The sequence below is a fragment of the Sminthopsis crassicaudata genome, chromosome 3 (genome assembly GCF_048593235.1).
Source record: "Sminthopsis crassicaudata isolate SCR6 chromosome 3, ASM4859323v1, whole genome shotgun sequence".
Classification (NCBI taxonomy): domain Eukaryota; kingdom Metazoa; phylum Chordata; class Mammalia; order Dasyuromorphia; family Dasyuridae; genus Sminthopsis; species Sminthopsis crassicaudata.
The window spans coordinates 212,745,013-212,758,851 of record NC_133619.1 but is presented as its reverse complement, the minus strand read 5'-3'; the positions used below and the strand labels follow the sequence as shown (position 1 = coordinate 212,758,851).

Genomic DNA, 13,839 nt, shown 5'->3' with positions numbered 1-13,839 from the left:
CTGTATTCCTCTCAGCAAATTACTTAAGGCATCAGTGCTCTAAGCAACTCCCTAAATCTCTTAAATTGCAGAAAATGGGATAATCTATTCTGGTCAAAGAAGTTACCTCGAGGATATGGGTTAAATACCAATCCCCCTTTTAGAGTGTTTTCTTCTTAGAAATATCTGGAGAAAATAACTTTTTTCCCAGCTTCTTCTTTCTCAGTGCTCAATGTTGTCCTTTGTGATAGAGATATGAGTGTACTTACCTTTAAATATTGTAACCTTTCCCCTCTGAGGAACTATCTGGCAGCAGTACTTCAAGTAACTGGTCTTTTCTGTCTTGCTTTGAAGTATAATGTGATTAATACCCCTTTACAAATTGCAAATCAGGAAAACAAAAGTCTTGTGTCATCAGACAAAATCTGTGGAGCCTAAAATATTTGGACTCGACTTCCTTGCCACTATTATTGTTGACACTAAAATATGAATTTGCAATTGTTTGGTCCTTATTTCATGCTGATTTATCCATTCTCCAAATGTGATCTATATGTCAGTTTATTGTAGTTTAAAATTCAAAAATGTTAAACTTTTTCTTCTAGTTCAGTTAATAATGGTGGCCTCAAGGTGGGAAGGTGTCTTCAATCCCAGCCCTTTTATTCAATTCCAATATCAAATCTAATATGCCACATGGCTAGCTAAACAAAAGCTGAACTATTCTTCCTATTTGTCTTGATGGGTTTTATAATTTCAGGCAGAGATAAATGAGATGAGTTGTTTCCAAGTTTTATTTATTTTTATTTTATAGATTAATTTTGATTAGCAAAAAAGCATAAAATGGAGATCCTATTCTGATAGGAATTTTCATTTTCAACTATACCAAAAAGTAGAACAAAACAAAATACGAAATGTGGTGAAATATTTAGATGGGATAAAAATTAGAAAAGTAGCTTCCAAATATTCCCCTAATAAACCTTTGGCATACTTTCCCATTGACACAGTATCCCTAGGAAAAGAAGGCACAAAGAATATGAAGACAATAAGATGTATATAAAGGAAACACATGTGTTAAAGGTTACTGATTCCTCTGATGTTTCTGGTCTCCCTCTTGAATACATAACTGGTTCACCTATTTGTTGCCAGAGGTTGTGCTCCTTAAAGCCAGTAAAAATGTATCAGGTTATCTAAACTTTTAAAATAAAGTAAAACAAACCTCAGAAAAATTTCTAAAGAGATGTGGAACCTCAAAAAAAGGATTAAACAGTTGCTACTCAGAACCTCTCTCTCTCTCTCTCTCTCTCTCTCTCTCTCTCTCTCTATATATTTACATATATATATGTGTGTGTGTGTGTGTGTGTGTGTGCAAATATATCTTTTCTTGATGGTGACTCAAACTCTTTAACGCCCACTCTCCAAATTCTGTATTGAGTTGTCTTCCTCAGGAAAAGTCACCCTCCTCATTCCTTCTTTTATTTTATTTATTTATTTTTTTGGTTATACATGTACATTATTTTTTAATTCACATTATTTTATGAGTCATTTTGGGAAATAAAAATCAGAACAAAAGGGAAAAGCCATGACAGGAAAAAAAAAAAAAAAAACAAAGAAAAGGAGGGAAGTGAACATAGCATGTGTTGAGTTACATTCATTCTCCGTAGTTCTCTCTCTTGATGCAGATAGTGTTTTCTATTCAGAGTACTGAGATTGTCTTGGATTACCAAACTGTGAGAAGAACCAAGTTTTTCATAAGTTGATCATCACACAATATTCCTGGTTTTACTTATTTTGCTCAGCATCAATTCATGTAAATCTTTCCCAGGTCTTTCTAAAATAAGCTTTTTCATCACTTTTATAGAATATTTTCCTTATACCATTCTTTCATATACCATAACTTATTCAGCCATTCCTCAATTGATGGGCATCTATTCACTTTCCAATACTTTGTCACCACAAAAAGAGCTGCTTCAAACATTTTTTCACACGTGGATACTTTTCTCTCTTTATGATTTCCTTGGGATACAGACCAGTAGTAGCACTGCTGGATCAAAGGGTATATGTTATACCTTTTTTGGGGCATAGTTCCAAATCACTGGATCATTTCACAATGCCACCAATTATGCATTAGTGTCCCAGTTTTCCTACATCCCCTCCAACATTTATCATTATCTTTTCCTGTCATTTTAGCCAATCTGAGAGGTGTGAGATTGTACCTCAGTTCTTTTAATTTGCATTTCTCTAATCAATAATGATTTAGCATATGACTATAAATAGCTTTAATTTCTTCATCTGAAAATTGTTTGTTGATATCCTTTGACCATTTATCAATTGAGGAATAATAACTTGTATTCTTATAAATTTGACACAGTTCTTTATACATTTTAGAAATGAGGCCTTTATCAGAAACACTGCCTGTTAAATCCCCCCCCCCCAACCCCAGCTTTGTACTTCCCTTTTAATCTTATTTGTGTTGGTTTTGTTTGTGTGGAAAGTTTTAATTTAATGTAATCAAAGTTATCCATTTTGCATTTTATATTTTCTAGTTCTTCTTTGGTCATGAATTCTTCTCTTCATCAAAGATTTGATAGGTAAACTATCCCTTGTTTTCCTAGTTTCTTTATAGTATCACCCTTTACATTCAAATCATGTATCCATTGTGACCTTATTTTGGCATGAGGTGTGAGATATATCTCTATGCCAAGTTTCTGAAATATTATTTTCCAAATTTCCCAGCAATTTTTGTGAAATAATGAATTATCCCAACTGTTGGGATTACCATAGTCATTGATTATTGTGTTATGTGTATCTAATTTATTCCACTCTATTTCTTAACCAGTAACTAGTGTTTTTGATGACTGCTACTTTGTAATACAGTTTTAGGTCTGGTACTTCTAGGCCACGGTCCTTTGTATTTTTTTTTTTTCTTTAATTCCCTTGATATTGTTGACTATTTGTTCTTCCAGATCAATTTTGTTTTTATTTTTTCTAACTCTATAAAATAATTTTTTGGAAGTTTAATTAGTATCACCTTATTCCTTCTTAAAGATATCATACTCCAAAACTTCTCTGAGTCTAAATTACAAACTTTATTCCCTTTCCAAGGCTGTGCTATTTAAGGGTCTTAAGAGGGTATGAACAATTTTCATTCATCCAGTGATATACCCTTTTTATATTGTAATGCCAAAGAAACTGAGGCAACGTAGAGATTAGAGAGTTTTTAATATTTTATTAACTGGAGAGTTTGATTGACTGGACAGGACTCTTGTCTCAAAGTATCCAGTGGTGAATGTGAGTTTTCAATGACATATATACATACATGGCTCAGCTACAGGAGTAGACAAAGGCAGGGGTGGAGTCAGAACATTGAGAGTGGGAACAGACTATCAATCTGGTTCTGACAGGGTGGTAGGAGACACAAGACATTCTGGTAAATTGGAATAAAGAACAATGACAGGGTAGGGGGTAGGACCATAAATTCTTGATGACAGGAGGAGTTAGGAGCCAGGAAGTTTGAATTCCCTCTTATCTTGAGTCTCACACTGACAATTTATAACCTTAGAGCAAATGGTCCTCAGTCTTAATGAACCTGAGGGGGGTTTTGCAACTAAAGGGATTGAGGCAGAACAGTTAAGGAAACTGAGGCAGAACAATTTAGGGAAACTTTGCCAGAATGAATTAGGGAAACTGAGTCAGGACAATTAAAGAGAACTGTGGCACAACAATATTCAAAATGAGAGACATTCACAATTTGTAAAGGGAAACCAGGCTGTTAACAATGTGTTAACACATTAACAAATAATCATATTTTCCTTTTTACAATTTCTCCTCTCTACTCAAGTTAAATATTTGTTTAACCCAGCAAACCAGTCAGGTTACTAATGGGCATATTTTTCTGTAATGTCAATTCTGGATAACAGTCTACTGACTTGGGGATGATGCATGATTGTCTTTTCAAATATATTTCCCAGTACTTTATAGCAGAGTCTCAGCAAAGACCATGACACAGTGCTTAATCTGGAAATTAACTTTTTTAGGAGGGTCAAGTCTATTCAACTGGTGAATCTAAGAGTTATACCTCACCCCAAATTTGTGAACACCAATTTTAAGAAGCATATACTATTTTATAAAATTTTCACCTGCTACAACTCAAGATAATAATGAAAATAAGTAGGGGATAGGAAAAGCTTGGATTTCACTGAAAACCTATGGGACCCAGGAGAGATGGGGTGTTTGTTCTGTCTCTCTCCCATTAAAAAGCCACTCTTTTCTGGACATATGCATACAAACTTGTTTGAGTCCGGAAAAGAAAGAGACAAGGTAGGGTTTCCTCTGGGTCCTTAAAACACACTGGACAATCCAAATGTGGGTCCAAATTCATTCCTGAATAAGATAAACAGGCTATTTTAAAAGGAAATCAAACTCAGAAAAGACCCTAAAGAGCTGTGGAATTTACCCCTCCTTCAAAAAAAAAAAATTATACTTATGGTTGATTACCCAGGGTAATTAGACCATGGCAATGGTAGTGAATAATCAAGGTGAACGCTCAATATGCTGTAAGCAGATTGTTAAACACCAATATCTAAGGCTATATAATATCCCTGCTATTCTTATTAGCTATATTCTTTTTTTTTTGTCTTTAAATATTTTTTTATTAAAATATTTTTATAGTTTTTATTTACCAGATATATGCATGGGTAATTAGCTATATTCTTAATCAGTACAGTAATACAATCTTAAAGTTATCTCAAAGTAATATAATCTCAAAGAAACTAGTCTGACTTTTAAAGGAAATAAACCAGAAAACCAACTATACGATTATAGCTTAAAACAAAAGAAGAAAAGTGCTAATTTCCCCCCCCCCCAAGATTTCTGCAATGCTAAGACATACAAGAAATTCCAGTTGCAAAATTATTTCAATGAGTCTCTACATATATGCAGGGCATTTCAAATATATATCTGATGAAACTTAGATAATATGCTTCTAAGTTACCTCCCCAACTCTGTACTCAAAAGTTCACATCTCAGAGTTCCATAGAATCTTTTGTGGATTATATCTCCCTGCCCCCTCAGGACTATTTGAAAGTAAAACAATGTCCTAACTTTTCTAGTTTCATACCAACACAGCTAAATGTCACAGTTACCACAATTCAATTTCTCACGATTCCAAATGAAGTCCAAAGACAGATTAGGATTTGCTTCTGGAAGTTAAAAAAAAAAAAAAAAAAAAAAAAAAAGGTATAAAAAGTTTGAAATTGGAATTTTGTAATTTCCATATTTAGAAAGGATTGAGCCTGAAACTCTCTGAGTGTCAGTTTCTGTATTTACAATGTTTTCTACATTGTATGCCCAATTCTTGGGGTTAGATACAGTAGTTGGTGGTAGAAGCTTAAGCAGTGAGTCCCAACATTTTTTGTCCTATGAACCCTTTTCAACAACAAAGAGAACAAAAAGGTGCTCTGAATACCCTGGGTAATTTAATACACTGTTTTTTAAAGACGTCTTTATTAAACATTTACACTAACTACAATGATAACTTTTGTCCATAAAATCTCTAAATTAAAATTTGTATTATGTAATTATAATTATAATATATAAAACGTCCTGCTAAATATAATTATGAAAACTTTGAATATAACATTAAAAATAATTATATGAATATATAACAATTATCTTATGTGAGATATTCTGTAAGAATTAAAAACAGTTCAGCAAAAGTTCATAATTTACTACCATCTGTAAGACTTTATATGAAATTTCTTTAATTTACAATTTTTTGAATATAAATATTTAAGCTATTTAGTGAAATAAATTATAATTTAGATATTTAAATACAAAATATCACATATAAAATAAATTTCAATGTTTTATTCTTTTCTTTAAACAAAGATTTACAATTTTGGCTCAACACCAGACCAATAGTCTTAAATTTGCTTTTGAATCGAACTTATTTCTGTATTTTAATTTAAAATAAGAATGAATAAGATAAAAATAAGATGCTCATGTACAAATATCTTATAGAAAATGGAAGGATAATTTTATGAACTGTTTCTGAGATGAAAAAAATTCATTTAGTAATTTTTAGCCAACTAACTGACAAATGTGAATGATTACTTTAAAATACTTAAGTTTTCAATTGGCTAAAGAAAAGCTCTGTTTTAAACAATAAATATACTTCAAGTGCCATTGTATATATTGCTTTTTAACAATGTATATATGAAAACCATTCTCCATTTCTGGAAAGCTATTTTCCTCTCTCTTCTTCCTTCTCTCACACCATCCTGTCTCATCTCTCTCTCCTCCCAATGCTTACTTGCTCAAACTTTCTCCAACATGCTAGTTATGTTTTAACTTTGAAATCCCTTATTCTGCTGGAATTGCCTTGGCAGACTCAGTTTTGGGGATTATTTTTTAGAAACAATCAGAAATCAGGCACCTGTTCTGGTTCTGGCAGTCTCTCTGTTTCTCCACTCCTGTTACCCCAGGTCCTTAATTAGTATTTCAACATACTTGAAAGGACCTTGCAGTATTGATATGACTCTAATAGTTCGGGGGTTGCCTGTCTTGGTCTAACTGTGTAAATTGCTCAGAAATGTTTCCTAGTAGCAGCTCCTGTTTTATTGAGAAGAGACAGGTAGAGCTATTCTAAGCCCCACTTTTTCCCTTTGTGGACTCCCTGACAGACTTGGGATGCCCTCTTAGGATGGTCAGCAGGAACTTGAGCATTGCTACTCAGCAGAGGCTAAGTTAAATGCACAAATGACCACAGACCTAACTCACAGTGAACTGTCCATCTCAAACTGGACTCTCTGGCTGAGATGCTCCCCAACTGCAGAGGACCTGAACAGTGAAGCCTATGTGTCTCCCTAAATGAGGAATGCTGTTTGTTGCTAATAATTCTGGGGTTCTCAGAGAGAGATTGGTCCTTGCCATAAGTCCTTGCATTTTTCTAGTTTTAGTCTGGTTTATTTGCTTTACATAGGGTTGGTCAAAAATTATGGTGCTAAGATCTTCTAGAGGAAGGTAATTCAATGATTTGAATATTCAGAAGAAAGAGTTATGCCACAGTTCTCTTTTATTGTCTTGACTCAGTCTCCCTAAATATCCTAACCCAGTCCTGACTCAGTTTCCCTGCTTCAGTTTATCAGCTCAAAGCTCAGTCCTGCAAAATGTCCCCTCCCACTTTATCAGAATATTTGATAAGGATAAAAGATCTTGTTTTAGAATATCAGAATGCCTCTCCCCATCCCAAGCTATGAGAATGTCAATACCATCTTATCAAGATGCCTCTTCCCATCTCCAAGTAGGCTCACCCCACTCTGGTCAGAGTCCTGTTCTGGTTCTCAGTACCCTGACTCCTCCCCTGCTTCAGTATACCTCCTGAGTCTGAGCCAAGTGTATATAGTCATTGAGAAACTCACATTGTTTGCTGAGACAAACAAAAGATTCTTGGAAAGGATAGTCCCATTCAGCCCTAGGACCAAACCATGGATCCATTTGGTCCCAGTAAATCCCTCCCTTTAAATAAATTATTAAATACTCTCTTGATTCCAGTTTGAAAAATATGCAAGAATCTGTTGCACTTATTCAGAAATGCTCAGAATTTATTGTTAATTGCTGCATGGACACCAAAATCATAGTACATATACGATCGTGAGAGTTTTGCATCACTGAAGAAACAAACCTATAATATTCCAAACATGCCTATGCTTGTTTTCACAGAGAAGCAATACATTTGTAACATAATTAGGCAATTATTTACTGTCTAATGCAACATTAAAGAATCTCAAAGGATTTGTCAATTACTAAATGGGAACTACTGGTCTAGAGGCTCATTCCAATTAATAATCAAAAATTTATTGTGTACTTATTAAGGTGATTTGAGGGGGAAGGAATAAATATATCTGAGAAGTCCAAAGGTCAAAGCAGATAGGCTTATTGCTCTTAACTTCTATTCCTCCAGGATGTATCACATCATGAAAAATATTTGGGTATTTTGTGGTGTCTTTAATCAATTTGGGGAGAGTGGAATAAAAATTAAATCATTCCAAAGCTGAAAAATACCACTCCACTCCTCTCTCTTCTCTCTCTCTCCTCTCTGTCTCTCTCTGTCTCTGTCTCTCTCTGTCTCTCTCTGTCTCTCTCTCTCTGTCTCTCTCTGTCTCTCTCTGTCTCTCTCTCTCTCTCTCTCTCTCTCTCTCTCTCTCTATATATATATATATATATATATACATATATATATAAAATATGTGTATGCTCATATATGTATATCTTTACAAGCTGTGAAAAGTGTTTAGACTTATTTTGGGAGAGGCATGGATAGTTATCTCTAGAGTCTGATTCATCCTTCTCCATGGGACAAAACTGGGTGCTCCTCTCATTACTCCAAAGGAGTAATGAATCAGAATTATATCTATCTGCTTCCTCAAATAGTCATTTCAGGGGTTGATAGTCTTTAGTTTATACTTTTCACACAAAATCAATTAATATGCTGTTTCTTTGCTTTCATGATTGTCTATAATAGATGATCTAATTTGACATCCCATTAATGTAGAATCTACACTAGACCAAGGGATAAGAAAAGAGATTAAGTTTAACTGTTGAGATTTTTTCAATGACTTTTAATCTCTGCTCTTCTTCACCTGCCTTTGGTGCACATTTTATCTTCTTTACCATAATCTAAGGGAGACATGTTAAGTATATAGTTTATAACATCCCTGAGTGAGACTTGAATCAGATTAAAATATAATTATGAAACATTTAACAAAAAAAGTTACAATAGAATACAGATGATATTAACATGTGGCTTTCTAGTCAGTATTTGGTCTACATATTTTTATTTCAGTTCAACATCACTGCTAAGGGAACATATTGACATTTTTTAAAGAAGTCAACATTATTATTTTTTGTTTCAAATTTTCTAAAAATATGGATTGCCTTATGCATTTATATGTCCTCCTTGCAGAGGGATCATGCTAATCCCTATTGTTCTAATTTTAGTATACATGTGCAAGCAACAGTTTACTTTTTTAGGGGTATATCATCACTCTTTTAATGCTTAAATTTGTTGAAAATACTTCTCCACAAAAATTTTCTATTTACATAACTAGATTGGCCAGAACTGCTGAAACATAGAGCTTAAGACAATACTATTTCAGGCCTATGTTCCTCAATTGTTGATCAGTTGAGTTTTCATGGAGGAATAAGTCAAGGTGACATCCTCCAGAGTATTAGCTGTTGCATAGTATTTAACATATGAAACTGATGGAAGCAAGGCAAATTGGCCATAAGATAGGTTTAAGCTACTGGGTTTAACCACTTCTTTCATGATTTCTTCTCATTTTTCTTCTTTCTCTTGGTTTTCTTCTTTCTCAGGTTGATTTCTATTTAATTTGTGGTTGCTTATGCTTTCTTGACGCTATGAGCAGAACATTTTTCAAGTGAATAGGATCTCAGTCCAAATTTCTCACTTTATAATTTTTATTTCCCATCTGAGTTCTCTCTTATGCTTCAAAATCTTCAGAAACTCATCATCCTATAAATACCAACTATGAAACTTAGACCTCCCCAGTCCCTCTCTGCCGTTGGGGTATTTTCATCCCTCTGATTGGAGAAAGTAAAGGAAAACCATAATAATTCATCTGAGTTTTCACCTCATCATTCCTACCCACCCTCCCCAAACGTTCTCCTGGACTACATAGTCTCCAGTAACTCATTATGCTATTAAGATGAAATCAAGCCTACAATTCACAACTCCTCCTACCATTTCCCACCAGGGCTGCAGGACTTCATTATGCCCTCTTACCTGATACAGGTAATGATTTGTGATTAGTGATTTGCACCTCCCTCCCCACCTTTCAGCTTCTTTTTTATTTGCTCTCTCATTAGATTGTGAGCTCCTTAAAAACCATAAATTTCGTCCCCCCCCCTTTTTTTTTTGTATCCCCAGTACTTAGGAGAATGCTTAGCACACTATAGGTGTATAATGAATTTCTATTAACCCTAACTCTATGGGGAGGCGGGGTGTTGTTTGTCGAGCTTTTCCATTGGTTTGGCTTTGAGCTTGTTTGCATTATTGGAATTCACTTCTTCCTATTTGTGAGAATAAAGTTAATATGGATGGAAAAGGAGGAAAGTTGCTTCACCCCATGTTGCTTGCTACCCGAGGTGGAAGAAAGGCAGGAAGAGTAGGTTACTCAATCGGCATAAACGCTACCAAGCAAAGGATACAAAAGGAAATAGCAGGAAGGGAAAGAGTCAATCTAAACCTGCTTAACTATGCAGCAACCGGGCAAGAGGCACTTTCTGCTTCCGTTTGGGCTTCCGCCCGCGCCCGAAGGGCACTGCTCTAACTGGGAGCCACTGCGCAGCCGCAGAAATTTAAAAGAGTTTGGTATTCTTGTTGCCTGTCTAGTCCCTTCCGTTTCAACGCCATCTTCCGTCCCCACCCACCTGTGCCAAGGGAAACCCGAGCCCGCGGCAGCGCAGAGACTGAGCCAGAGTGGCAGAACACCCAGTGCCAGGGTCTAGACATGTCTGAGGAGCAAGGTAAAGCAGCGCTGCAAGCTTCTCATTAATTGGGGGTTGCTTTTCTCCTGGCCCGCTGCCACCTAATGGAAGGAAAGGAAAACGCTCTGTCACCGTTCCTAACGGCCCTCAGGAAACGCTTAGAAAGAGGCTCTTTAGATCCCACCCCTTTCTTAGGCGCCACGCTGGATTGGCCAGTCCATGAAAGAGGGTGTGTCGCGGCCGCCAATTGGTCAGGAGTGTCGTCTATTGTTTTGTGGGGGGTCTCGCGCTCAAATCCGTTTTCCATTCAACCCTCTTAGTTCTCCCCCTCCCTTTCCCTTCTGGTACTCCGAGGGTTTGGAAGGAGCGGGTGAGATCCGGAAGAAAGACCGGGACTACGGGGAGGGAAGTAGAAGTGCGCTTGCGCACGCGGTGTTCTCGATTCGCGAGGAAACGAGGAAAGGGCCGGGCATGGGGCGAACCCGTAAGTAGTGACTAATAAAGGGCAACTAGTCCTAGGTTCTTCAGCCCCTGTGCTTGGTGCAATCGAACAGTTAAGTTCATGCTTCCATTTAATCAATCGCCCCTTGGCAGGCGTGGGCTCTCAGGGCGAAGACCCTCCGTGAAAGTCCGAGAAGAAGTTTTTTCCGAGGCCGGGGCTCGGAACCTTTTTGTGTGCCCTGGACCCCGCTGGAAGCCTGCGGAACCTTCCTCAGAATCATTCAAGTTGCCAAGCTTTTATTAATTGCCTAGTAGGTGCCGGGCAGTCTGCTAAGTGCCTGGGAGACAAGCCAGGTTCCCTATAATCGTTTTTAGACATTAACATGACAGAGGAAACTGATCATGAAAACACTTAGATTAACACCCATTTATTAATTATCTACTACGTGCCCAGGCACTGTGCTAAGTACAAGGATGCTAAGAAAGGCAAGAAACATTTTTTTAAAATGCATAATATACAAGAGAAGTATAAAGGAAATCCATCATGGTGAAATACATTTAAGTCTATAAACATTTATTAAACATATAATACTTTGGTAATCGCATCATATAAATTCTAGTTATTATTGGAATTGGCCTTGTAGTTCAGTGTTGTCAAATTCAAATAAAAATGGACCAGTGAACTTTACTTATGGGCTGCAAATTGACAAAACCACATATTAGCATTATGTTCTCCTTTATATTTGTTAAATATACCCTAGTTACATTTTTAAAGGGTTTGAGCCACACTTGAGAATGTCGTTTGACTTGGTGTTTGGCACTTCTTTTACTATGTCATTAAGTACTAGGGATATGGAGACAAAAAATAAAGTTTTATCTCTGATCCCATTTAGTCCAAAATTTTGAAGATGAGAAAATTGAGGCAGTGAGAAGTGAAGTCCCCCATGTGAGGTATTAGTATCAGGATTTGAACTCATGATTCTAAATCTAGTGCTCTTTTCCCTTTTGTTGGGAATAAAAACCGGAAGTTTGTTTACCTTTTATTTTATTATATTTGGGTGACCAAGCGAGATTTTTCAGGGACTATGATGGTTTCATTATTAATAGAGCATCAGTGGAAGAATGTTAGTGTGAAAATGTTAAGATTTTGTTTTCAGGAAGAAGCATGGGATCATTAAAAGTTTTGTATAATTTCCCAGAGGCTATCCAGCCTTCTCTCTTCCTTCTATTCAATTATGGATCTGGTTCAATGTTCAATTGTGGTATATTTCTAAAATGTATATATTGGTCTGGTAAAATCAATGGAATATCCCTCCAATTAACTATAATCTGGCCATTATATATTCTTTATCCATTTGTTTTTGTTTTCCCCTTTGTGAATACTTTGACTTACTTGAGTAATTATTGATTGTATTTAGGAGTTTCAGTGTTCTGGGGCTTGATGTACAGACAACACAGAGTTTTATAAAAATAAAAATTTCCTCATCATTCCACCTTTGTAATTTAAATAGTTGTGAGACTTTGGGCAAATCAGTTTATCTCATCTGTGGGCCTCAATCTACTTTTTTATGAAATAATGTTAGACTAGATGATCTATAATGACCTTTCTAACTCCAGATCCATGATCCTAACTCTAGGAAATCAATTTTTGTGTCATTTGGAATTGTATGAATTCCTCATCTGCTTACATCAGTGGTTCTCACTTTGTCACTCAAAACCTATCTTCACACTTGTTTTATTTCCTGCTCCTTAGGGAAGGTTGAAGAATAGTAGTTCTAGCCTCAGAAGCACAAAGTCACTTCCTTCATCAGTCCTAATAAAGTAAAATGTTAGGGTGGGAGGTGGAATAGAAAAATACAGGAAGATAATAATTTTAGATGCCCAGAAACATTTCTTTGCTACCAACTGAAATGTTCTGTTTATGCAATTCTCCACAACAAAGAATACCATACAATTCAGGGAGGAGGGGAGAGGGAGAAACTACATGTTGTAGACCCTATTAAAATTGAAGCCATTTAATTCCAGGAGCTACTTAGAGTTTTTAATTTCAGTTTTCTAGTACTATGCCTTAGACTTTGATGTTGTTTAATAAATATTAGGGCAGCTAGGTGGCACAGTGGATAGAGTGCCAGGAATCAGGAAGATTCATCTTTTTGAGTTCAAATTTGACTGCAGACATTCACTAGCAGTGTGACCCTGGGCAAATTACCTAACCCTGTTTACCTTAGTTTCCTCATCTATAAAATGAGCTGGAGAAGAAAATGGCAAATCACTCTTGTATCTTTGCCAAGAAAACCCCAAATGGGTTCATGAACAGCAACAACAATAATAAATACTGAGTGATTAAAGATTCTTCTGTAATTTTAACATATGTAAGAGAGGTACAGAAGAAACTTTGAGTAGGGATTTTGCTTTTCCTAATCAGATGAAGCAAAAGGCCCCAGCAGTAGGCTTTTGTATTCTCTGCACCTTTTAGTTGATAGTGTTACTAGAAAGATAAGTTTTGTTATAGAATATCATGTATAAAAGCTTAGTTGTTTCCTTTTCCTGTTTTCAACTACACTTCCTATATATCCATAAATTATTCTCATAAAGTTTTATAAAGATGAGCAAATATACATGAATCAATACTTGTCACTACCTTCTTGATTACTTTTTTTGAGTAATAATGATATTATTGATTCTTTCCGGTCATTTGGCACAACGGAGATTAAGTTAATCTTACCTCATTTTACACCTTTGCATTTTATGGTATCTATTTCAGGCTTGCAATTGCTAACATGCTGGCTAGAACTCTATACATGTTCTAAATATTTACTAAGGCCATAATTCCATTATTTTTAAAAATAGGACCTTTCTACCTGCTTTTAAGCCTCCTGAGGAACTCTATATCCGAAGGAAGTAGAAAAATCCTTT

General features: G+C 35.8%; 1 protein-coding gene and 1 pseudogene across 1 annotated transcript in view; one reads left to right on the top strand and one right to left on the bottom strand.

The window, feature by feature from the left end:
* Positions 1–8,895: 8,895 nt before the first annotated feature.
* On the bottom strand, positions 8,896–8,993 carry LOC141565213 (U6 spliceosomal RNA; annotated as a pseudogene).
* Positions 8,994–10,611: 1,618 nt separating this feature from the next.
* Positions 10,612–13,839, top strand: part of BEND2 (BEN domain containing 2) — a 38,973-nt gene continuing 35,745 nt past the window's right edge. The window contains exon 1 of the mRNA XM_074299894.1: positions 10,612–10,966. Coding sequence (XP_074155995.1) covers positions 10,702–10,966 — 265 coding nt within the window. The 5' untranslated portion in view covers positions 10,612–10,701. The remainder of the gene's footprint in view (positions 10,967–13,839) is intronic.